The 27,135-nt window shown below is 47.5% G+C and overlaps 1 protein-coding gene across 3 annotated transcripts in view; it reads left to right on the top strand.

The window, feature by feature from the left end:
• osbpl9 (oxysterol binding protein-like 9) overlaps positions 1-27,135 on the top strand; it is a 353,537-nt gene that overhangs the window by 97,803 nt on the left and 228,599 nt on the right. For all 3 annotated transcript variants that reach the window (XM_072510896.1, XM_072510895.1, XM_072510897.1), the window contains exon 3: positions 3,536-3,614. In XM_072510896.1, coding sequence (XP_072366997.1) covers positions 3,536-3,614 — 79 coding nt within the window. The remainder of the gene's footprint in view (positions 1-3,535; positions 3,615-27,135) is intronic.

Below are 27,135 nucleotides of genomic sequence, written 5' to 3'. Positions count from 1 at the left end.
TGCTAACAGCATCACCAAAAACATTTAGTTAACACCTATATAGTAAAACGTCCCACAGCACTTCACAGGAGCATGGTTTCAAAACAAATTAGGGCAGTGAACCAAAATTTAGTGAGAGAATTTCAGATCTAGTAGCCTAACAAAAACAGAAGATTCTGGAAATACTCAACAGCATTACTCCCTTCGGGTGTACTGTACTTGTGTACAACTCAAGTGCTTGACCCTTTAATTTATTTTGTGGATGTGCACATGCCTATTTGTTTCAGATCCAGGTCTGGGCAGCATCTTTCAAGTTGCCATTTCAACCATACAGCTCAACGAGAACATTACTTAGCAGGTCTGGGAGCATTTGTGGGAGACAGAAACTTTCAGACTGGTAGTCTGACGATACAGAAAGCGGATAGATAGGTTTAGAGCTGGGAGTTGTCAATACACGAGTACCCATATCACATTGACCACATTTTTCAAGAAGAATAAGTCCAACCACCACTGCTTAAGCTTCACGGGCACTGCCATTGGCAAGTACCCACAACATCATTAACCTGGGGATCGCTATTGATCAGAATGGTAATTAGAACAGCCAAGTGATCAATGGCTGCCGGAACGGGGAAGAGTTGGGTATTATCAATTGGTTTGCCTCCCAAGCCCTCCATTCCTACCATGAAGTACAATACTGAACTCCGAAGTCGGATGGAATAATCAGTATTCATCTAGATGGTTGCAGTCGCAGAATCACTAAAAGCTTGAGGCTATTCACAGTCACTTCCTCCACCACTAGTACTCTATGGCTACAGTATTTATTATCTAAAGGATGTACTATAGCCCGATATCCGATTTCTATAGTGTGAAGGATCTTCTGGAGAGACCATTATGCAGGTTTCCTTCCACTTGAGCACCATGCTGCCTTCGATTATACTGGACTGGTAGGTATGGATCCCCACCAATGCTTGGATGCTGAGGCTCATTCTTTAAATGTTCATTAGTTTTAGTGGTTGATGGCGCTCAAATCCTGATCTTGTGCAGATGATGCAGCATTGCACTAGGTAGGTAAAGTAGAAGAGTATGATGTAAATAACCTAAATGCATTTATTTATGCTCAATCTTGTGTTTAGCATATGTTTAAATGTACAACTAACAAGATGTCCACCATAGATCAGTTAGCTTACTCATTTTCAAGTTAGAAGTTTGTGTCTTTCAGCTACATTCTAAAAGCAGGGACTTGTAATTTATCTGCCACTGCAATGAGGAACGGTAGTGTCAACCATTCTCCTGTCTATTTTATCGGGTGAATGTAAAGATTCCTATGGAACTCTTCTTGGGAGAAAGCTCCTGTGATTTTGAGATGTATTGTATTATATGTATTTGGTGCAGTAAGGGTTAAAAGCGGGGATAATATGTGGCTGCTGCAGTCATCCTGGTTTGAAAGCAGCCAGGCCTTTTTGGAGACAGGTGCAATTAAAACATTATAGAGGTTTGGGCTAATCGACTTTTATTTTTAGTGGGAGGGTTCCCTGGGGAGTAGATAATTAGAGACATTGTGTTCTGCTGATGTAATAAATTGGAGGAGACAGCTTGAATCAGTCACGTGTTGAGGTTTTCAGAGTTAGTTTTTGGTTAGAAGGGGAGCTGAGAAGATTTCTGAAGAATACAGCCAGAGATTCTGCATTATCCTGACAGGGAGGCAGGTTTCTTTTTTTTCTTTCGAGCAGTTTCAAAAGATCTCTTTCTCATAGTGGAGTATCCAAGGCATCTCATGACAGCAGTTAGCAGTATCCCTGAGACTGCTAACTGTATTAAAAGTGGATTGTGACCTGAGGTGATTTTTCTTTGTTTGCATGGAAATTAAGATAGCAGTTAAGGGTTATTGTGTCACTGTATTGATCAGCATTGTTTACGGGGTAATTAAGCTATTTTCTCATGTGATGTTAAAGATATTTTAATACTGTTAGTAATAAAGTTTGTTTTAATATACCATATCTCCATGTGTCAAATCACTCCTGGACCAAGGTATCCTTTCTCACAGTCTTACAAAATTAAAATTAAATATTGGGATTTCTGTCCAGTATCCTAGCAACTGTGGGGGTCTGGGATCGTAACACTCCTGAAATCCTGACATTTATCCCTCATCCAGCAGCTAAAATGGGTTATTTGGTTATTGAATTGGTTGCTGGTTGCAGCACACTGTTGTATAAAAATTGTCTGCATTTGCCTATATTACAACATTGGCTTAATTTCAAAATGTTTTGTTAGCTATGAAGAAGCATTTTAGGGCATCCTGAGTTTGTGAAAGTTTGCTACGTGCTTTCTTCTCTACTTACCTCCATGCCTCAACCTCACAATAGATAAATCCCACTTCACATAGTGCTCTGTCACTTCAGTCCTTGCTGCCACCAACCCATTGTCACAATTAAACACAAGGTTGATTTAGGAAGCTGCTGCAAAAATGGAGTTGGTTACATTGTGTAATTGAAAGATTTGGTAATACTGCTGGGTGTAACTGAACGGCCAAGAACCAGAAAATACCAATGAAAGTGGAAGTTAAGGACAATCTGAAAAAAAGAAATGCACTATCTCAGTTGTGGCTTTCAAAAGAGAGTTGGATAATTACCTGAAGAGAGATTTGTACGGATACAGGTGGGAGAGTGGGACTAGCAGAGTTGCTCTTTCAGAGATCCTGTAGAGGCATGACGGGCTGAACATCCTTCTGTGCTGTAACCATTTTATGATTCTATAAAAACAAACTTAAATAAAATCTGAAAGCAAAAACTGAAAACGCTGGGTGCATAGGTTAGGCAGCAGGTGTGGAGAGAGCACTTTGGTTGAAGATCTTTCAATAATATAAGATTTCTTTAACATTTGTGATCTTATTTCTGTCTGAATGTTGTAATTAAGGAAAAGACCGAATTGAATGAATATCCCAGTATAATAGACTGATGAATTTGAGCCATTTTTATCAGACTTCACCAAAAGAAGCTGCCATTTCACAATAAATAACTCATCAACTTCAGCATTTCTGAAGCTGTCCAGTCTGATCTTAATCAGGTATCTGCAAAGAACACAATGAAAATGTTTTTAAAAAGTGATTTATTAAAAGTGTAGATTTCTTTCTTTGTTGGACAGATTTTCAGTTTGAATCTTTTTACAGTATTTGAAAGCAGAAATATGCATAACTAGCAGCGCTGATCAGTGACTGTCGGCCTTTTTAGACTAGTGTTTGAAACGCACTGATTACTGTTCTTGTACCAATTAGGAATGTGTATGTGAAATCTGTAATGTTATTGCTGAATTACTTTAGCTTAACTAATGAATTATTTATTTTGCATATTTTCCATCAGTAAGTGCTGAATGCATGTTTAGACTGTTTTGTGCTTTTGAATTTCAATAAGGTGTCTTAGGAAGGGATGCTGCATGTGAAACTGATATTCTGCAGTATTTGGTATCTCCCTCTACCTTCTCCGCCTGTTAACATTCCAGTGCAGTAGGCTGATGATGTCACTGCTTATTTCATCAGGCTTTTGGTCTCTTTGTTTCATAGGGAGCTGTGATTGGTATAGACGATGAGGATGACAGCACCTTCACAGTCACGGTGGATCAGAAGACATTCCATTTTCAAGGTGAGAACTAGGAAGATTCTGACGTGCATTTGAAAGACAGAAAGCACTCTGATTTCAGAGAGATTGTGTGAAAACTGATGCCTGGCATTTTGTTTGTGGACAGAAATTTTGACAGTATTTGTGAAGAACACATCAGACTGTGTTGAACATTCTGGATCTTGATCTGCAGGTTAGAACTGTGGGTGTTTGACTACACTGGATTAAAAACATGTTAAACAAAGAATCATTTCACCAGGATTTGGATGATATATAAAATTGAAGGATAAGTTATAAAGGGAAAAGAAGTGCTCATTTCTGTTTGCAATAGTCTGAACTGCTGGGTGTTCTTTTTTAACTGCTGCTCTGCAGTGTGAGGACTGTGGCAGCACGGGCAGGACAGCGAATGAGCCAAGCAGGGTTGTGTCTCTACTTAGGACTGCAGATGTGCATTAACAAGAAAGCTGAAAGCAGCATTTGGCTTTAAGGTGGAGCCTTATGTCCTACAAACCTACAATTTCTTCTATCTGCATTGTTTGTATCTTCTGTCCTTCATTTCCTTGTCATCATTGCTTTTTCTTACTGATCTGTAATGCTAATTTGACCAGCTATTGCCATGTTTCGCCACTGTATGCTGTGGTTCTTCGGTAGGAAGGGTAAGGCATTGTCATTCCAATTTTCTGTTATCACTTGTGATCGTGAACCCACCATTTAACGTTTCCATTGAGAATACCAAGGTGCTTTGGACTCCCAAGAATGAGGAAAATACAATAATGTTAGGTTGAAAATAGTTTATATAATTGAGAAAACTGCAGTGAATATGCATTGCTTCCTGGTAAGTAAATAATTGTTTTTTGAATTTTAGATGTAGCCTGCATTATTTAAATTTCCTAAGGCAAATGGCAAAATGTAATGCTCAATGCTACAGATATTATTGTACTGATAAGTGAATTCATTATTTGTCCAGATGTACAGAAGCTCTAGAATTTGAATTTAAAACGTATAATGCCTGTTAATTTAGTTCTTGTGGAAAATGTTGCAAACCTACCTGAAGAATAAAAAAACTTGTCATCTGAACCTCTTTCAGTACAATGTAAATAACTTATTTTGTTCAGACAATAATATTAATATTAGTGTGTGTAGTAAGTTAGTATTTTGAGACCACATCACATATATTTGTATTGGAAGCATGGTGTTTAGTGTACACCCCTATGAAAAAGGCCCTTGAAAGTCATAGATACAGCAGGAATTCTAATGTTTTGATCACTGAGGAAGCACCAAGTAGAACACTGTGCATGCATAGAGTGCAGATCACAAACGTGCAAAGTCAGTTGAGTAAACCCAGTTATCAAAGAACAAAGAACAAAGAACAAAGAAATGTACAGCACAGGAACAGGCCCTTCGGCCCTCCAAGCCCGCGCCGACCATACTGCCCGACTAAACTACAATCTTCTACACTTCCTGGGTCCGTATCCTTCTATTCCCATCCTATTCATATATTTGTCAAGATGCCCCTTAAATGTCCCTATCGTCCCTGCTTCCACTACCTCCTCCGGTAGCGAGTTCCAGGCACCCACTATCCTCTGCGTAAAAAACTTGCCTCGTACATCTACTCTAAACCTTGCCCCTCTCACCTTAAACCTATGCCCCCTAGTAATTGACCCCTCTACCCTGGGGAAAAGCCTCTGACTATCCACTCTGTCTATGCCCCTCATAATTTTGTAGACCTCTATCAGGTCGCCCCTCAACCTCCTTCGTTCCAGAGAGAACAAACCGAGTTTATTCAATCGCTCCTCATAGCTTATGCCCTCCATACCAGGCAACATTCTGGTAAATCTCTTCTGCACCCTCTCTAAAGCCTCCACATCCTTCTGGTAGTGTGGCGACCAGAATTGAACACTATACTCCAAGTGTGGCCTAACTAAGGTTCTATACAGCTGCAACATGACTTGCCAATTCTTATACTCAATGCCCCGTCCAATGAAGGCAAGCATGCCGTATGCCTTCTTGACTACCTTCTCCACCTGTGTTGCCCCTTTCAATGACCTGTGGACCTGTACTCCTAGATCTCTTTGACTTTCAATACTCTTGAGGGTTCTACCATTTACTGAAAATTCCCAACCTGCATTAGCCCTTCCAAAATGCATTACCTCACATTTGTCCGGATTAAACTCCATCTGCCATCTCTCCGCCCAAGTCTCCAGACAATCTAAATCCTGCTGTATCCTCAGACAGTCCTCATCGCTATCCGCAATTCCACCAACCTTTGTGTCGTCTGCAAACTTACTAATCAGACCAGTTACATTTTCCTCCAAATCATTTATATATACTACAAACAGCAAAGGTCCCAGCACTGATCCCTGTGGAACACCACTGGTCACAGCCCTCCAATTAGAAAAGCATCCCTCCATTGCTACCCTCTGCCTTCTATGGCCTAGCCAGTTCTGAATCCACCTTGCCAGCTCACCCCTGATCCCGTGTGACTTCACCTTTTGTACTAGTCTACCATGAGGGACCTTGTCAAAGGCCTTACTGAAGTCCATGTAGACAACATCCACTGCCCTACCTGCATCAATCATCTTAGTGACCTCCTCGAAAAACTCTATCAAGTTAGTGAGACACGACCTCCCCTTCACAAAACCGTGCTGCCTCTCACTAATACGTCCATTTGCTTCCAAATGGGAGTAGATCCTGTCTCGAAGAATTCTCTCCAGTAATTTCCCTACCACTGAAGTAAGGCTCACCGGCCTGTAGTTCCCGGGATTATCCTTGCTACCCTTCTTAAACAGAGGAACAACATTGGCTATTCTCCAGTCCTCCGGGACATCCCCTGAAGACAGCGAGGATCCAAAGATTTCTGTCAAGGCCTCAGCAATTTCCTCTCCAGCCTCCTTCAGTATTCTGGGGTAGATCCCATCAGGCCCTGGGGACTTATCTACCTTAATATTTTTTAAGACACCCAACACCTCGTCTTTTTGGATCACAATGTGACCCAGGCTATCTACACCCCCTTCTCCAGACTCAACATCTACCAATTCCTTCTCTTTGGTGAATACTGATGCAAAGTATTCATTTAGTACCTCGCCCATTTCCTCTGGCTCCACACATAGATTCCCTTGCCTATCCTTCAGTGGGCCAACCCTTTCCCTGGCTACCCTCTTGCTTTTTATGTACGTGTAAAAAGCCTTGGGATTTTCCTTAACCCTATTTGCCAATGACTTTTCATGACCCCTTCTAGCCCTCCTGACTCCTTGCTTAAGTTCCTTCCTACTTTCCTTATATGCCACACAGGCTTCGTCTGTTCCCAGCCTTTTAGCCCTGACAAATGCCTCCTTTTTCTTTTTGACGAGGCCTACAATATCACTCGTCATCCAAGGTTCCCGAAAATTGCCGTATTTATCTTTCTTCCTCACAGGAACATGCCTGTCCTGTATTCCCTTCAACTGACACTTGAAAGCCTCCCACATGTCAGATGTTGATTTGCCCTCAAACATCCGCCCCCAATCTATGTTCTTCAGTTCCCACCTAATATTGTCATAATTAGCCTTCCCCCAATTTAGCACATTCATCCTCGGACCACTCTTATCCTTGTCCACCAGTACTTTAAAACTTACTGAATTGTGGTCACTGTTACCGAAATGCTCCCCTACTGAAACATCTACCACCTGGCCGGGCTCATTCCCCAATACCAGGTCCAGTACCGCCCCTTCCCTAGTTGGACTGTCTACATATTGTTTTAAGAAGCCCTCCTGGATGCTCCTTACAAACTCCGCCCCGTCTAAGCCCCTGGCACTAAGTGAGTCCCAGTCAATATTGGGGAAGTTGAAGTCTCCCATCACCACAACCCTGTTGTTTTTACTCTTTTCCAAAATCTGTCTACCTATCTGCTCCTCTATCTCCCGCTGGCTGTTGGGAGGCCTGTAGTATACCCCCAACATTGTGACTGCACCCTTCTTATTCCTGATCTCTACCCATATAGCCTCACTGCCCTCTGAGGTGTCCTCTCGCAGTATAGCTGTGATATTCTCCCGAACAAGTAGCGCAACTCCGCCTCCCCTTTTACATCCCCCTCTATCCCGCCTGAAACATCTAAATCCTGGAACGTTTAGCTGCCAATCCTGCCCTTCCCTCAACCAGGTCTCTGTAATGGCAATAACATCATAGTTCCAAGTAGTAATCCAAGCTCTAAGTTCATCTGCCTTACCCGTAATGCTCCTTGCATTAAAACATAGGCACTTCAGGCCACCAGACCCGCTGTGTTCAGCAACTTTTCCCCGTCTGCTCTGCCTCAGAGCCACACTGTCCCTATTCCCTAGTTCTCCCTCAATGCTCTCACCTTCTGACCTATTGCTCCCGTACCCACCCCCCTGCCATACTAGTTTAAACCCTCCCGTGTGACACTAGCAAACCTCGCGGCCAGGATATTTATGCCTCTCCGGTTTAGATGCAACCCGTCCATCTTATACAGGTCACACCTGCCCCGGAAGAGCTCCCAGTGGTCCAGAAAACGGAAACCCTCCCTCCTACACCAGCTGTTTAGCCACGTGTTTGTCTGCTCTATCTTCCTATTTCTAGCCTCACTGGCACGTGGCACAGGGAGTAATCCCGAGATTACAACCCTCGAGGTCCTGTCCTTTAACTTTCTGCCTAGCTCCCTGAACTCCTGCTGCAGGACCTCATGCCCCTTCCTGCCTATGTCGTTAGTACCAATATGTACAACGACCTCTGCCTGTTTGCCCTCCCCCTTCAGGATTCCCTCTACCCGTTCGGAGACATCCTGGACCCTGGCACCAGGGAGGCAACATACCATCCTGGAGTCTCTTTCACGTCCACAGAAGCGCCTATCTGTGCCCCTGACTATAGAGTCCCCTATTACTATTACTCTTCTGCGCTTTGACCCTCCCTTCTGAACATCAGAGCCAGCCGTGGTGCCACTGCTCTGGCTGCTGCTGTTTTCCCCTGATAGGCTATCCCCCCCGACAGTATCCAAAGGGGTATATCTGTTCGAGAGGGGGACAACCACAGGGGATTCCTGCACTGACTGCCTGCCCTTTCTGGTGGTCACCCATTTCTCTGCCTGCACCTTGGGTGTGACCACATTTACATAACTGCGATCTATGACGCTTTCCGCCACCTGCATGCTCCTAAGTGCATCCAATTGCTGCTCCAACCGAACCATGCGGTCTGTGAGGAGCTCCAGTTGGGTGCACTTTCTGCAGATGAAGCCACCCGGGACGCTGGAAGCCTCCCGGACCTGCCACATCTCACAGTCAGAGCACAGCACCCCTCTAACTGACATTGCGTCAATTAATTAAAATTTGTCTCTTTTTTTTTTAAATTGCAAAGTTACTGTCAACTATCTGTTTCCTAGCACTAGATTTCTAATAGAAATGCGATAGCTAACTATAATACTCTCCGATCTCTGGCTTAGATAATAACTTAATTATAATTTAGTGGATATGTTTAATTAGTTCCCAAATACTCAAATATTTTTTAAATTTAGGTTAGAATCCCAACCAGCCACTCAGGTCACAGCTTTTCTGTGATGTCGCTTCAATTTCCCCCCGACACACACAATTTGAAAAAAGGTATAAAAGTAAAAATCACTTACTTGCCTTCTGAGTGTCTGAGATGTTCTCAGGTTCTCTCGCTGACAGAGACTGCTCCTCCACCTCCGATCCTTGACCTGCACAATGCTAATAATATAATAATATAATATGGCACTTACCTTACACCAATGGGTCTTATTATTAGGTTAGAGGAGGAGGGTGGGTGGGAGACACTACACGTGTAGTGTCTCGGGTTTCCTCTCCACCAGAATTTATTGGTTGGGGGGGGGGGGGGGGGGGCACTTGCCAGAGGTAGAACTTCCGGTTCCCGCCTTATATAAAAACAAATAAAACTGAAAAGAAGAACAGACACGGGACCAGGCAAGGCTTTTTAAATTCACTACTCAACTCCCAGAAGGCCCCTGCGCACCGCTGCCGCCGAAATCCAAAGGGCTGCTCCTGTAAAGGTAAGGCTTTTTAAACTAACTACTCACCTCCCAGAAGGCCCCTGCGCACCGCTGCCGCCGAAATCCAATGGGCTGCTCCTGTAAAGGTAAGTGGTTTTAAACTAACTACTCACCTCCCAGAAGGCCCCTGCGCACCGCTGCCGCCGAAATCCAAAGGGCTGCTCCTGTAAAGGTAAGTGGTTTTAAATTCACTACTCACCTCCAAGAAGGCCCCTGCGCACCGCTGCCGCCGAAATCCAATGGGCTGCTCCTGTAAAGGTAAGTGGTTTTAAACTAACTACTCACCTCCCAGAAGGCCCCTGCGCACCGCTGCCGCCGAAATCCAAAGGGCTGCTCCTGTAAAGGTAAGTGGTTTTAAATTCACTACTCACCTCCAAGAAGGCCCCTGCGCACCGCTGCCGCCGAAATCCAAAGGGCTGCTCCTGTAAAGGTAAGTGGTTTTAAATTCACTACTCACCTCCAAGAAGGCCCCTGCGCACCGCTGCCGCCGAAATCCAATGGGCTGCTCCTGTAAAGGTAAGTGGTTTTAAACTAACTACTCACCTCCCAGAAGGCCCCTGCGCACCGCTGCCGCCGAAATCCAAAGGGCTGCTCCTGTAAAGGTAAGTGGTTTTAAATTCACTACTCACCTCCAAGAAGGCCCCTGCGCACCGCTGCCGCCGAAATCCAAAGGGCTGCTCCTGTAAAGGTAAGTGGTTTTAAATTCACTACTCACCTCCAAGAAGGCCCCTGCGCACCGCTGCCGCCGAAATCCAATGGGCTGCTCCTGTAAAGGTAAGTGGTTTTAAACTAACTACTCACCTCCCAGAAGGCCCCTGCGCACCGCTGCCGCCGAAATCCAAAGGGCTGCTCCTGTAAAGGTAAGTGGTTTTAAATTCACTACTCACCTCCAAGAAGGCCCCTGCGCACCGCTGCCGCCGAAATCCAAAGGGCTGCTCCTGTAAAGGTAAGTGGTTTTAAATTCACTACTCACCTCCAAGAAGGCCCCTGCGCACCGCTGCCGCCGAAATCCAATGGGCTGCTCCTGTAAAGGTAAGTGGTTTTAAACTAACTACTCACCTCCCAGAAGGCCCCTGCGCACCGCTGCCGCCGAAATCCAAAGGGCTGCTCCTGTAAAGGTAAGTGGTTTTAAATTCACTACTCACCTCCAAGAAGGCCCCTGCGCACCGCTGCCGCCGAAATCCAAAGGGCTGCTCCTGTAAAGGTAAGTGGTTTTAAATTCACTACTCACCTCCAAGAAGGCCCCTGCGCACCGCTGCCGCCGAAATCCAATGGGCTGCTCCTGTAAAGGTAAGTGGTTTTAAACTAACTACTCACCTCCCAGAAGGCCCCTGCGCACCGCTGCCGCCGAAATCCAAAGGGCTGCTCCTGTAAAGGTAAGTGGTTTTAAATTCACTACTCACCTCCAAGAAGGCCCCTGCGCACCGCTGCCGCCGAAATCCAAAGGGCTGCTCCTGTAAAGGTAAGTGGTTTTAAATTCACTACTCACCTCCAAGAAGGCCCCTGCGCACCGCTGCCGCCGAAATCCAATGGGCTGCTCCTGTAAAGGTAAGTGGTTTTAAACTAACTACTCACCTCCCAGAAGGCCCCTGCGCACCGCTGCCGCCGAAATCCAAAGGGCTGCTCCTGTAAAGGTAAGTGGTTTTAAATTCACTACTCACCTCCAAGAAGGCCCCTGCGCACCGCTGCCGCCGAAATCCAAAGGGCTGCTCCTGTAAAGGTAAGTGGTTTTAAATTCACTACTCACCTCCAAGAAGGCCGCTGCGCACCGCTGCCGCCGAAATCCAATGGGCTGCTCCTGTAAAGGTAAGTGGTTTTAAACTAACTACTCACCTCCCAGAAGGCCCCTGCGCACCGCTGCCGCCGAAATCCAAAGGGCTGCTCCTGTAAAGGTAAGTGGTTTTAAATTCACTGCTCACCTCCAAGAAGGCCCCTGCGCACCGCTGCCGCCGAAATCCAAAGGGCTGCTCCTGTAAAGGTAAGTGGTTTTAAATTCACTACTCACCTCCAAGAAGGCCCCTGCGCACAGCTGCCGCCGAAATCCAATGGGCTGCTCCTGTAAAGGTAAGTGGTTTTAAACTAACTACTCACCTCCCAGAAGGCCCCTGCGCACCGCTGCCGCCGAAATCCAATGGGCTGCTCCTGTAAAGGTAAGTGGTTTTAAATTCACTACTCACCTCCCAGAAGGCCCCTGCGCACCGCTGCCGCCGAAATCCAAAGGGCTGCTCCTGTAAAGGTAAGTGGTTTTAAATTCACTACTCACCTCCAAGAAGGCCCCTGCGCACCGCTGCCGCCGAAATCCAATGGGCTGCTCCTGTAAAGGTAAGTGGTTTTAAACTAACTACTCACCTCCCAGAAGGCCCCTGCGCACCGCTGCCGCCGAAATCCAAAGGGCTGCTCCTGTAAAGGTAAGTGGTTTTAAATTCACTACTCACCTCCAAGAAGGCCCCTGCGCACCGCTGCCGCCGAAATCCAAAGGGCTGCTCCTGTAAAGGTAAGTGGTTTTAAATTCACTACTCACCTCCAAGAAGGCCCCTGCGCACCGCTGCCGCCGAAATCCAATGGGCTGCTCCTGTAAAGGTAAGTGGTTTTAAACTAACTACTCACCTCCCAGAAGGCCCCTGCGCACCGCTGCCGCCGAAATCCAAAGGGCTGCTCCTGTAAAGGTAAGTGGTTTTAAATTCACTACTCACCTCCAAGAAGGCCCCTGCGCACCGCTGCCGCCGAAATCCAAAGGGCTGCTCCTGTAAAGGTAAGTGGTTTTAAATTCACTACTCACCTCCAAGAAGGCCCCTGCGCACCGCTGCCGCCGAAATCCAATGGGCTGCTCCTGTAAAGGTAAGTGGTTTTAAACTAACTACTCACCTCCCAGAAGGCCCCTGCGCACCGCTGCCGCCGAAATCCAAAGGGCTGCTCCTGTAAAGGTAAGTGGTTTTAAATTCACTACTCACCTCCAAGAAGGCCCCTGCGCACCGCTGCCGCCGAAATCCAAAGGGCTGCTCCTGTAAAGGTAAGTGGTTTTAAATTCACTACTCACCTCCAAGAAGGCCCCTGCGCACCGCTGCCGCCGAAATCCAATGGGCTGCTCCTGTAAAGGTAAGTGGTTTTAAACTAACTACTCACCTCCCAGAAGGCCCCTGCGCACCGCTGCCGCCGAAATCCAATGGGCTGCTCCTGTAAAGGTAAGTGGTTTTAAATTCACTACTCACCTCCCAGAAGGCCCCTGCGCACCGCTGCCGCCGAAATCCAAAGGGCTGCTCCTGTAAAGGTAAGTGGTTTTAAATTCACTACTCACCTCCAAGAAGGCCCCTGCGCACCGCTGCCGCCGAAATCCAATGGGCTGCTCCTGTAAAGGTAAGTGGTTTTAAACTAACTACTCACCTCCCAGAAGGCCCCTGCGCACCGCTGCCGCCGAAATCCAAAGGGCTGCTCCTGTAAAGGTAAGTGGTTTTAAATTCACTACTCACCTCCCAGAAGGCCCCTGCGCACCGCTGCCGCCGAAATCCAATGGGCTGCTCCTGTAAAGGTAAGTGGTTTTAAACTAACTACTCACCTCCCAGAAGGCCCCTGCGCACCGCTGCCGCCGAAATCCAAAGGGCTGCTCCTGTAAAGGTAAGTGGTTTTAAATTCACTACTCACCTCCAAGAAGGCCCCTGCGCACCGCTGCCGCCGAAATCCAATGGGCTGCTCCTGTAAAGGTAAGTGGTTTTAAACTAACTACTCACCTCCCAGAAGGCCCCTGCGCACCGCTGCCGCCGAAATCCAAAGGGCTGCTCCTGTAAAGGTAAGTGGTTTTAAACTAACTACTCACCTCCAAGAAGGCCCCTGCGCACCGCTGCCGCCGAAATCCAAAGGGCTGCTCCTGTAAAGGTAAGTGGTTTTAAATTCACTACTCACCTCCAAGAAGGCCCCTGCGCACCGCTGCCGCCGAAATCCAATGGGCTGCTCCTGTAAAGGTAAGTGGTTTTAAACTAACTACTCACCTCCCAGAAGGCCCCTGCGCACCGCTGCCGCCGAAATCCAATGGGCTGCTCCTGTAAAGGTAAGTGGTTTTAAATTCACTACTCACCTCCCAGAAGGCCCCTGCGCACCGCTGCCGCCGAAATCCAATGGGCTGCTCCTGTAAAGGTAAGTGGTTTTAAACTAACTACTCACCTCCCAGAAGGCCCCTGCGCACCGCTGCCGCCGAAATCCAAAGGGCTGCTCCTGTAAAGGTAAGTGGTTTTAAATTCACTACTCACCTCCAAGAAGGCCCCTGCGCACCGCTGCCGCCGAAATCCAATGGGCTGCTCCTGTAAAGGTAAGTGGTTTTAAACTAACTACTCACCTCCCAGAAGGCCCCTGCGCACCGCTGCCGCCGAAATCCAAAGGGCTGCTCCTGTAAAGGTAAGTGGTTTTAAATTCACTACTCACTTTAGAATATTGTACTGGTTGGCATATTGTGTAAATATACTGTAGAAATTTGACTCTGTGGTTATAACCTTTCAATTCTCGTATTATCCTTATGAATCTTCATTCTACCTCTCCAGTGATAAACCATTCGGCCCCTCCAGTCTGTTCTGCTACTCAAGGAATTCATGGCTGATTCTTCCATATACCCACTGTTGCATTATATTCTTTAATATTGATCTAATTTTAATTGCTGTTTGCAAAAGAGAGTTGCAAACTTATACTACCCCTTGCATGTTTTATTAATTTTGAGATCTGAAAAATCAGGCTCTAATTCTGAGATTATGACTCCTCGTCCTTGACTCTCCAAATAGATGCACTTTCTCTCTATTGTACTTCCTCTCTATCGACCCTATGTGTAGATAGGGAAGAAAGGATTAGTAGAGTATTCTAGCCTCTGCCAGTGCTTATGCTTCATAAGCTTTCCCATTTGTCTTCATCTAAGAGAGGTGAAAGGAGACCCGTGTGGAACACTTAAGGACAGTTTGGGCTGAATCGCCTGTCTTTGGACTGTAGACTTTGCCGACTCAATGTTGAGTGGAACGTATTGCAGTATCGGTGGAATTTTAATTTCTAGAAAAGAATATTATCTGGGAAATATAACTTTTAGAAGAACACGAGAGCCATCTTCACAATTTTTGATTTCTTCTATTAATAGTAACTAATATTACTTTCCCAGTTTTGTTTTGGAATAACTCTTCTGTGCTTCCGACATCCCACATACACACTGAATTGTATGACAGTATTTTAGTGTAAGAGTTGGTTGTATTTTTAAAAAAAATCTTTTTATTGGCATTTTCAAAATTATATACATTGCTGTTTGTTTTCATTTATTGTACAGTCACAAAAGTTTATTCTTGGGTTTGAGTTGGTGGTATTTTGTTCATTTAGCTTTCAGTTTCTTCAGGATCCCTGACTACATCCAACATCTGGAACTGTAAGCAGAAGGCTGGCTACTGATAACTTCTGTAACTTGATATTGGGTGAAGCAGGCTAGGAATTACAAAAGTTCATTTTATGGGAGGTCGGTGTCACTAGCTTGGCTGGTATTTATTTCCCATCCCTCGTTGCCCTTCAGAAGATGGTGGTGAGCTGCCTTTAACCACTGTAGTCCTGATGTGTGGGTACATCCACAGTTCTGTAAGGGGGGAATTCCAGGAGTTTCACCCAGCAACAGTGTAGGAATCGCGATATATTTCCAAGTCAGGATGGTGAATGACTTGGAGGGAACCTCCCAAGTGATATTCCCAGGTATTTGCTGATCTTGTCCTTCTAGATGGTTGTGGGTTTGGAAGATGTTGCCTAAGGAACCATGGTGAGTTCCTGCAGTGCATCTTGTTGATTGTATACACATCTAATTTTTAGACATCTATTACCCATCTAAGAAATTGAATGTATGTTGGCAAATCATTGGCATTAACTTACAGTTTTGTGACATTATGACATGGCATGTTGGTAAGTCTATTCACTGTTACACTGGATTGTCTTTTTGACTTTTTTAAAATAACAAATACAGGCAGACATAATCATAGAATAAATTGAGGATACAGAAAGAAAAATAGTATGTGGTGCATTATAATTGTTTCAGTTGAAGTACTTGGCATACTATATGATTTTTATGTTGTATTCTGTTTAAACATTTTATTTTTGTTCTTATTAATGAGGAATGATGAAATGTGACTAGTACTTTCCCAAGTTCAACCAGAAAGTACATATTACTGCACAAAACTTTCAATTCTCTGGTCAGGCTAATTTCAAGATGATAGTGCAGCACTGTACAACTTGTCAAAAACAAGATTGCCATAAACGCTAGAAAACCTTGTTATTCTGCTTTGTCCTCTGAAAGCTCCTAGTATTGCTACTCTGCTGTTTACATCTACCTGATTGGTAAAAAACCCATGATCTTATTTTCATCTTTCTCCATTGTCCTGCCTTTTCGAGGACAGTCTTCATTTTTGCCAGTGCAGTTTTCTCACTGTCTTTCAGTTTCTACATGGAAACACTCATTCTTGTTACCTTTGCATCTGCTTCTCCACCCTCTAAGTTAATAATCAGCATCCCCCGGCATAATGTACCGGATAAACTACTTCTCCACCAGTGGCAGCCTTCCAATTCAATTTCACTTTATTATCCATATGAAAAGTAATTTTGGGTACGTTGCTCATGCACCAAAAAAAAGCACCAAATGAACGGTAACAACAAAAGAAAAAGCGATCTAACTTTAATTATGTATTAAATTTTCCAGTGCATTAAAATAATCAGTCCTGAGTTCATATCCTCATCCATATATCAAACCTCTGTTAAATGTTCCAGAGAAGAGTACAAATGAGTTCAGGTACCAATTTGTCCTGCATCTGATGGATGAAATCCTTTTCCCTGAGAGCAACCAGCAGTAATACTGAAACACGGGAAAGCTAGATCTTCAGTTCTAATGAAAAATCATCAACCTGAAACATTAACTCAGTCTCTTCACAGATGCTGCCTAACCCGCTAAGTTTTCTCCAGCATTTTTGGTCTGAACATGCTCCAAAAGCTTCTTCTCCACTGTTACCAGACTACTGAATAACCCTCTTATGGACTGATCTGATCTCTTCACACTTCTTCTCCACTGAGTAATCGTACACTCTTGTATGCTTCACCCGATGCCTATGTCTATGTATTTACATTGAGTATTTATGGTTGCACTATGTTTTTTTATTCATGTATGGAATGATCTGTCTGGACTGTACGGAGAACAATACTTCTCACTGTTCCTTGGTACATGTGACAATACAAAAATCCAATCTGCAAAGTTTTGCTTTTGAAATTAGTTTTCCCGCAGATTTGAAAGTTTTTGTGCAATTGCGTGTGCTTTCTGGAACTTGAAAACAGAAACATAATTCATAAAAAGTAGTTAGCAAATGCTCCTATGGTGAGCCGCACTAACAAGAAAGGTCTCCGCTTAGATGCATTTTCTTTTTAATGGAATTTAGCTGATGTTAATGGTTGCAGTGTTATAATCGGCCTTGGATTCCTTTGCTAAAGAAGGGGAAAACAGTCATTGTTTTGCATCTGTTTGTAAACTAATGACTCCTTTGGATGAAGACGAGATCACATTTGACAGATGTCTCCCATAACTGAATTGCCTGTTATTACTTGCTGTCTGGGTTTGCACATCTTGAGATCGAGAAAGGAGAAATTGGGGAGATGGAGTCTGAAACAAGAGAAACTGGATTTATGCTGTTACTGGTTTTGCTTCTTATTGCCTTCTCTGGATGATGGTAAATCTTTGCTGTGGTGCTGTTCTGCAGATAGCAACACAATTCTGTCTCACTTGATTTCCACAGAATGCAAGCTTTCAGTAGAGGTGACTGGATAACAATCAAAAGCGAGAAACCAAATCATCCCAACATGTACTGTAACTTTAGATGCCTCAAGTTTCAGTTTGAGCTGTCCAGCATTACAGTAAAATTAGAAGACCTAATTTGTAACGGTAAACCGAGATAACAGTATTAAAATGGCGAGTCCAGTTTAGTTTCTGATCAATGGTAACCCCCAAAATGTTTATTGTGGGGGATTCAGTGATGGTTAGATCCTCTTGTAGGAGATGGTCTTGCTTGATACTTGTGTGGCACCAATGTAACTTGCCATTTGTCAGCCAAGCCTGCATATTGTCCAGGTCTTGCTGCATTTGGACATGGACTGCTTCATTATGTGAGGAGTTGTGAATGGTGCTGAACATTGTGCAGTCATCTGAGAATATTCCCACTTCTAACCTTATGATGGAAAGGAGGTCATTGATGAAGCAACCGACGATGGTAGGTAACTACCCTGAGGAACTCCTGCAGTGATGTCCTGGAGCTGAGATGATCAACCTCCAACCACCACAACTATTTTCCTTTGTGCCAGGTATGACTCCAACCAGCAGAGAGTTTCCCCCTGCTTCATTTGACTCCTGTTTAGCTAGGGCCCCTTGATGCCATACTCAGTCAAATGCTGCCTCGATGTCAAGAGCAGTCACTCTCACCTCACCTCTGGCATTAAGCTCGTTTCTCCATGTTTGAACCAAGGTTGTAATGAGGTCAGGATCTGAATGACTCTGGCAGAACCCAAATTGCATGTCTGTGAGCAGGTTATTGCTGAGTAAGTGATGCTTGATAGTACTATTGATAACTCCTTCCATCGCTTTACAGATGATGGAGAGTAGACTGATTAGAGTGGTAATTGGCTGGGTTGGAGATGTCCTGTTTCTTATGTACAGGTCACACCTGGGCAATTTTCCACATTTAAGAATGTAAATATGTTTTCAACAACATAATGATTTACATCACCTCTGATAATTAAGCAATCCTTGCCTGCCTGAAGCTAGACCTGGACAACAATCAGGCTTGGACTGTTAAGTGGCAAGCAACATTCGCACCGCAAGTGTTAGGCCTTGAGCATCTGCAACACGAGAGAGTCTATTGGTGTTTAACTGCATTACCAATTTTCAGTCCTCATCGTCTACACCCTACAGTCACCATTGACCAGAAACCTATCTACATCAGTCACCTAAATAGTGTCTACAAGACGCAAGTCAGGACTGTGATGGAATACTCCCTACCTGTCTAGATAAGTGCAGGTCCAACAATAATCATCCAGGCAAAGCCCCCCCGAGTTGCTGCTGCCACTGACCAGTGTCAGTGACCAGTGTCTACCGCTCTGCCGGGAAGTCTAAGAACGGTTGCCACTGCCTACAAAACCCTTGTGCCGACCCTCTCAAGGCGAATTTCACCCTCTCCAACTTAATAAACCCCGCCATATCGTTGATCCAGGATTCCACGCTTGGGGGGCCTCGCATCCTTCCACTGAAGAAGAATCCTTCTCCGGGCTACCAGGGACGCTAAGGCCAGAATAACGGCCTCTATCGCCTCCTGCACTCCCGGCTCCTCTGCCACCCCAAATATTGTGAGCCCCCAGCCCGGTTTGACCCTGGATCATACCACCCTCGACACCGTCCTCGCTACGCCCTTCCAGAATTCCTCCAGCGCTGGGCAAGCCCAGAACCTATGGGTGTGGTTTGCTGGGCTCCCTGAGCACCTAACACACCTGTCCTCACCCCCAAACTCATCCTTGACCCGGTCATGTGTGCCCTGTGCAGCACCTTAAACTGTATGAGGCTGAGCCTCGCGCACTATGAGGAAGAGTTCACCCACGTCCCTTCCTCAATTTCCTCTCCCAACTCCTCCTCCCACTTACCTTTTTACCTCCACCACTGAGGCCTCCTCCTCCTGCATCACCTGGTAAGTTTCCGGGATTTGCCCCCCCCGCCGAGAACACCCTGTACTGTGTGTGGCCGTAGCCGTGGGAATTCCACCACCTGCCGTCTGGCAAACGCCCATACCTGTAAGTACGTGAAGGTGTTCCCCGGGGGAAGCCCGTACTTCTCCTCCAGCTCACCCAGGCTCGCGAACCTCCCGTCCACAAACAGGTCCCCCAACTTTCGTATATCCCTGCCCTGTGCCACCCCGCAACCCTCCACCTGTTCTTCCCGGGGCGAACCGGTGGTTCCCCCGTAATGGGGTCCCCGCCGAGGTCCCCACACACTCTCACTCTCTCTCTCTCTCTCTCTCTCTCTCTCTCTCTCTCTCTCTCTCTCTCTCTCTCTCTCTCTCTCTCTCTCTCTCTCTCTCTCTCTCTCTCTCTCTCTCTCTCTCTCTTCTCCTCCCCCCCCCCCCCCCCCCGGTGCCACCTCCACTGCCCCCAAATTTTGAGGGCAGCCACCACCACCGGGCTTGTGGTATACCTCCTTGGAGGGAGCGGTAGCGGCGCCGTTGCCAGCGCCCCCAGACTCGTACCCACACAAGATGCTGTCTCCAGCCTCTTCCATGCAGCCCCCTCCCCCTCCATCACCAACTTGCGCACCATCGTCGCATTGGCGGCCCAGTAGTATCCACAGAGGTTGGGCAGCGCCAGTCCCTCCCTATCTCTACTCTGCTCCAGAAACACCCTTCTCACCGTCGGAGTCCCTCGCGCCCACACAAACCCCATTATAGTCCTGTTAACCCACCTGAAAAAAGCCTTCGGGATAAACATGGGGAGGCACTGGAACAGGAACAAAAACCTTGGGAGCACCGTCATTTTGATTGACTGCATCCTACCCACCAAGGACAGCGGCAACGCGTCCCACCTCTTGAACTCCTCCTCCATTTGCTCCACCAGTCTTGTAAAATTAAGCCTATGCAGGGCCCCCCAGCTCCTGGCCACCTCGACCCCCAAATACCTGAAGCTCCTCTCCGTCTTTTTTAGTGGGAGCTCACCAATCCCCCCTCCTGGTCTCCTGGATGAACTACGAACAGCTCGCTCTTCCCCATGTTGAGCTTGTACCCCGAAAAGTCCCCGAATTCCCTAAGAATCCTCATTACCTCCGGCATTCCTCCCACCAGGTCCGCCACATACAGCAGCAGGTCGTCCACATAAGGTGACACCCTATGCTCCTCCCCACCACGCACCAACCCCCTCCAGTTCCTTGACTCCCTCAGTGCCATAGCCAGGGGTTCAATCGCCAGTGTGAAGAGCAGGGGGGATAAGGGACATCCCTGTCTTGTCCCTCGGTGCAACCGAAAGTACTCTGACCTCCTCCTGTTTGTGGCCACACTCGCCATCGGGACCTCGTACAGCAGCCTAACCCACCTGACAAACCCCTCCCCAAACCCGAACCTCTTCAGCACCTCCCACAGGTACCCCCACTCTACCCTATCTAAGGGTTTCACAGTGTCCATCGCCACCACTATCTCCGCCTCCCCCTCCCTCGCCGGCATCATGATAACGTTCAAAAGCCTCCGCACATTCGCGTTCAACTGCCTCCCTTTCACAAACCCCGTCTGGTCTTCATGGATGATCTGCGGCACACAATCCTCAATCCTCGTGGCTAAGACCTTCGCCAGCACCTTGGCATCTACATTTAGCAAGGAGATCGGTCTGTAAGACCCACATTGCAGGGGATCCTTGTCCCGCTTCAGGATCAAGGAGATCCGTGCCCGGGACATTGTCGGGTCAAAACCCCCCCTCCCTTGCCTCATTGAAGGTCCTAACTAACGCGGGCCCAACAGGTCCATATATTTTTTATAAAATTCAACCAGGAAACCGTCCGGCCCCGGTGCCTTCCCCGCCTGCATGCTTCCTATCCCTTTGATCAGCTCCTCCAGCCCAATCAGGGCCCCCAATCCTGCCACCAGTCTCTCTTCCACCTCTGGAAACCTCAATTGGTCTAGGAAGCGGCCCATCCCTCCCTCCTCCCGTGGGGGCTCGGATCGGTACAATTCCTCGTAGAAGGCCCTGAAGACCACATTGATGCCAACTCCACTCCGCACCACACACCCTCCCCTGTCCTTAACTCTCCCGATCTCCCTCGCTGCGTCCTGCCTCCGAAGCTGATGCGCCAGCATCCGGCTTGCCTATTCCCCATACTCTTAAATCGCCCCCTGGGCCTTCCTCCACTGCACCTCCGCCTTCCTGGTGCTCACCAGGTCGAATTCGGCCTGGAGGCTACGCCTCTTCCTCAACAATCCTTCCTCGGGCTCCTCCGCATACCACCTGTCTACCCTCACCATCTCCCCCACCAGCCTCTCCCTCTCCCTCCGCTCCTTGTGGGCCCTAATGGAGATCAGCTCTCCCCTCACCACCGCCTTCAGTGCCTCCCATACCATCCCCACTCGGACCTCCCCGTTGTCGTTGGTCTCCAAGTACCTCTCTATACTTCCTGGGACCCGCTCGCTCACCGCCTTGGTCCGCCAACAGCCCCACCTCCAAGCACCACAGCGGGCGCTGGTCCCTCTCCTCCCCCATCTCCAAGTCCACCCAATGCGGGGCGTGGCCCGAAATGGCTATTACCGAACACTCAGTATTCTCTACTCTCGCTATCAGCGCCCTACTCAAGATGAAAAAGTCGATTCGGGATTAAGCCTTATGGACATGTGAGAAGAATGAAAATTCCCTAGCCCCCGGCCTTGCAAATCTCCAAGGGTCCACCCCTCCCATCTGGTCCTTAAACCCCCTCAGCACTCTAGCTGCCGCCGGCTTCCTACCCGTCCTAGACCTGGAGTGATCCAGTACCGGATCCAACACCGTGTTAAAGTCTCCCCCCATTATCAGGCCCCCCACTTCCAAGCCTGGGATCCGACCCAACATACGCCGCATAAAACCCGCATCGTCCCAGTTCGGGGCATACACATTGACCAGTACCACCCTCTCTCCCTGCAACTTACCACTTACCATTATGTACCTACCGCCATTATTTGCCACAATGCTCGACGCCTCGAATGACACCTTCTTTCCCACCAAGATCGCCACCCCTCGATTTTTGGCATCCAGCCCCGAGTGAAACACCTGACCTACCCACCCTTTCCTCAATCTTACCTGGTCTGGGCTCTCCCCGTCCCCCTTCTGTTCTAAGCGTGGGAAACAACCCTCGCTTCCCCGCCCTGGCCCCGCTTCCTCCAGTCTTCAGCGCGGGAAAAAGCCCGCGCTTTCCACCCACCAGGCCCCACCACCTCTGATGCAGCTCCTTTTACAGGCCCGGTCCCCTCACCCCTGACTCGGGCCTACCCCTCCCCCGCAGGGCGCCATCTCACCTCCAAGAGCCCCCCCCGACCAACCCAACCAAAACAGTACCCAACCCGCCCCAGCCACCCTCACTGACCCAAAAGAGAAAAAACACAAAGAAAAGAAACCCGGAGCAATACAAAGGCCTCCCCCCTCGAAGCAAAAATAAACATAGCATATCAACCGCAGTCCCCAATCGCCCGTCCCGACCCTCAATCTGTGTCCAACTTCTCGGCCTGAACAAAGGCCCACTCCTCCTCCGGAGACTCAAAATAATTGTGCCGGTCCTTGTAGGTAACCCACAGTCGCGCCGGCTGCAACATGCCAAACCTCACCCCCTTCCTGTGCAGCACCACCTTCGCTCGATTGTACCCGGCCCTCCTCTTCGCCACCTCCGCACTCCAGTCCTGATATATCCGAACCTCCGCGTTCTCCCACCTGCTGCTCCTCTCCTTCTTGGCCCACCTGAGCACACACTCCCGATCGATGAACCAATGGAACCTCACCAGCACCGCCAGCGGAGGCTCGTTAGCCTTGGGCCTCCTCGCCAGCACTCTATGGGCCCCTTCCAGCTCCCGGGGCCCTAGGAAGGACCCCCGCTCCCATCAGCGAGTTTAACATGGTGACCACATAGGCCCCCACGTCCGGCCCCTGCAGCCCCTCCGGGAGGCCCAGAATCTGCAGATTCTTCCGCCTCGACCGCTTCTCCATCTCCTCGAACCGCTCCTGCCATTTCTTGTGGAGCGCCTCCTGCGCCTCCACCTTTACCGCCAGGCCTAAGATCTCGTCCTAATTGTCAGAGATCTTTTGTCGAGCCTCGCGGATCGCCACTCCCTGGGCCATCTGTGTCTCCAGCAGCTTATCAATAGACGCCTTCATCGGCTCTAGCAGGTCCGTTTTAATCTCTCTGAAGCAGCGCTGGATACCCTCCTGCTGCTCTTCCGCCCACTGCATCCACGCTGCCTGGTCTCCGCCTGCCGCCATTTTGTCCTTCTTCCCTCGCACCTTATTCGGGTCCACCACCACCTTTTTTGTCGCCCCGCTCCTAGTTGAAGCCATATACTGACTGGGAACTGTTGTAGCCTCCTTCCCACACCAGGAAACCTCGAAGAAGTGGGCCCTGAAAAGAGCCCAGAAGTCCGGTTTTGCGGGAGCCACCGAATGTGCGACCTAGCTCCGCATAGCCGCAACCGGAAGTCAGACATTAGGGGCGGGATTCTCCACTCCCACGCCGAAGTGGCCGCGCCATCGTGAATGCCGTCGAGGTTCACGACGGCGCGGAACGGCCCCGGTCCCGACCGATTCAGGCCCTGAAAGTGGGCCAGTATCGGGGCCGCGTCATCTACCCGCGCCAGGCCTTGTCACCCGCGTAAAAGCGGCGCCGCATAGATGACGCGGCCTGCGCCGCATAACGGACGTCATCTGCGCATGCGCGGGTTGGCCGGCGCCAACCCGCGCATGCGTGGTTGCCGTCCTGTCCAAATCCGCCCCGCAAGAAGATGGGGGACGGATCTTGCGGGGACGCGGAAGGAAGGAGGTCCTCCTTCAGAGAGGACGGCCCGACGATCGGTGGGCACCGATCGCGGGCCACCCCACATTCAAGGTGAAGCCCGGTGCAGGATCCCCCCTCGCCACCCCCACAGGCCGCCCCCCCAGCGTTCACGCACCGCCCACGACTGCAGCGACCAGGTGTGGACGGCGCCGGGGAGAACCCGCCGTTTTGGCCTGGCCGCTCGGCCCATCCTGGCCTCAGAATAGCGGGGGTGCCGGAGAATCGGCATTTTGGGTGTCTCCGGCGATTCTCCGGCCTGCGGCCTGCGAAACTCGACCGGGCCGTTCCCGCCGCTTGGGAGAATCGCGGGAGGGTGTCGGACCGGCGTCTCCGGAAATTTTGGCGGCCCAGGCGATTCTCCCAACCATCGTGGGAGTGGAGAATCGCGCCCTAGGTTCCTTCAGTAGCACTTCCAAAACTTGTGTTTTTTGCCACCTAGATTGCAGGCACATGTGAACAACACCACCTGCAAGTTTCCCTCCCAAGCTGTGCACCATCCTTTCTATTTCTGATTTCTATAATCCTTATTTGGAAGTATATCACTATTCCTTCAATATCGTTACTAATTCTCCATCATTTAGTACATTATTTTGTGCTGTCTTATATTTATACATGAAAAGGAGTTGACATTGTTTGTAGTATCTGTCAACCAGCATTGGTATGAGGAAAGCACCTTGATAGGCCGGCATCTTTTTTCACTTGTCTCCTTTTTGCTGTTTCTGTGAAGGGAATTAATCTATCATTTGTACTTCTCCCACATGACATTAAAATTGAGAATCTTTTGCTGAAAGCCTACCTCGAATGTCCGTGCTACACTGTCATAAAGGATAATGATGAGATTTTCGAGCCTTACTTTCAGTTGCATTATTATCACTTTTGGCTTCCTGACAATCTCGAGCTTTTTAAATTTCCTGAAGTGGTTGAAATTATCTGCAAGCTGTCTTAAGAGCATCCACCAACCTTTTGTAATGAGTAGACAAAAAAAATGATCCATTGAAACTGTTATTGCCATAGCTACTATTTGTTTTGGTGATGGATGTTGTCTTGGTTTTGATATAGTTATGTAGCCCAGACATTTCAGCCCAAAGTGATGCAAACAGATAAATGGGAGCATCTTTGTAGTGTGTTATTAAAATGATTTCTGACACATTATCGTAGCGTGTTATTTAAATAATTTGTGACACATTATTGTAGTGTGTTATTCAAATGGTTTGTGACGTATTAACTGTAAAGACTTCAATTACATTTCCATTCTGGAATTACTTCGACAGATGTAACTCTGCAATACCTTAGCCTGCCAAAACCCATAAAGTCCAATTGGCAATCTTGAGGCTGAAATTATGTATGATGACTGTAGGACAACAGCTGGAAACAGTCAAAATGCATAGTAGATGCATTGGCGGTCATCTTTAAAACTTCTATAGATTCTGGAGTGGTGCCTGCAGATTGGAAGGTAGAAAATGTAACCCCACTAATTAAGAAAGGAGGGAGAGAGAAAACTGAACTACAGTCCTGTTGGCCTGACATCAGTAGGAAGGAAAATTCTAGAATTTATTATTAAGGATGTGATAATTTGCCATTTAGAAAATGATGATAGGATTGGGAAGAGTCAACATGGATTTATGCAAAGGAAATCATGTTTGACAAACCTTTGTTTTTTTTTTACATGTTAATAGCAGGATAGATGAGGGAGAACCAGTAGGTGTAGTGTATTTGGATTTTCAGAAGGCTTTTGATAAGGTCCCACACAGTAGGTTAGTATGCAAAGTTGGAGCTCAAGGGATTGGGGATAATGTACTGACGTGGATTGAGGATTGGTCAACAGACAGAGAACAGAAAGGGGTAAACAGGCCCTTCTCCAGCTGTGACAAATGGGGTACCACCAGGATCAGTGCTTGTGAATAGTTGTGACCGATCTATATCAATGGTTTTGATGCGAGAACCAATTTGTAATGTTTCCATAGAATCCCTACAGTGCAGAAGGAGGTAATTTGGCCCATTGAATCTGCACCTACCATCCAAAAGAGCACTCCACCTAGGCCTACTTCTCCCTCCCCGCATAAGCCCAGTTAACCTGCAGTTCTTTGGACCCGAAGTGGAAATTTAGCATGGCCAATCCACCCACCTGCACATTTTTGGACTGTGGGAGGAACCAGAGCATTCGGAGGAAACTCGCGTGCACCCTGGGAGAATGTGCGAACTCCACACAGATAATCACTCAAGGCCGGAATTGAACCCTGGTTAGCAGTGCTAATCACTGTGCCACTGTATAAGTTTGTTTCCCAAGTTTGTTGATAACACAAACCTGGTGGGAATGTGAGTCATGAGGAAGATGCAAAGAGGCTTCAAGGAAGTTTTGAGTGGAACATGGCAGATGGAATATAATGTGAAAAAATGTGAAGTATTTCTTAAACGGGGAGAGATTAGGAAGTGTTGATGTCCAAAGGGATCTGGGTGTACTTCTTCATGTTTCTGAAAGCTACTGTGCAGGTACAGCAAGAATTTGGAAGGCAAGTGGTATGTCAACCTTCATCGCAAGGGAATTTGAGTACAGGAGTAAGGAAGTCTTGCTGCATTTGTAGTACAGCCTTGGTGAGCCCACACCTGGAGTATTGTGTGCAATTTTGGTTGTCTTACCCAAGGAAGGATATATTTGCCATAAAGGGAGCAAAGGTTCACAGTCTAATCCCTGGGATAACAGATTGTCCCATGAGGAAAGATTGAAGAGACTGGGCCTGTATTCTCTAGAGTTTAGAAGAATAAGAGGGGATCTCATTGAAGTATACAAAATTCTTACAGGGCTCAACAGGGTGGATGTAGGAAGGATGTTTCTCAGTGTTGCCAACTAACACTGACTTTCCATATCTCAAACGGAAAATCTGCTTGAATACGGCAATACGATTTCTCACGTTAAAATACGCAATCCACTGCAGTCCTCGGTCAAATACAACACACCGCACTGAAGG

The sequence above is a fragment of the Scyliorhinus torazame genome, chromosome 7 (genome assembly GCF_047496885.1).
Source record: "Scyliorhinus torazame isolate Kashiwa2021f chromosome 7, sScyTor2.1, whole genome shotgun sequence".
In the NCBI taxonomy this organism is placed as follows: Eukaryota; Metazoa; Chordata; class Chondrichthyes; order Carcharhiniformes; family Scyliorhinidae; genus Scyliorhinus; species Scyliorhinus torazame.
This window is presented reverse-complemented; position numbering and strand designations above follow the sequence as displayed.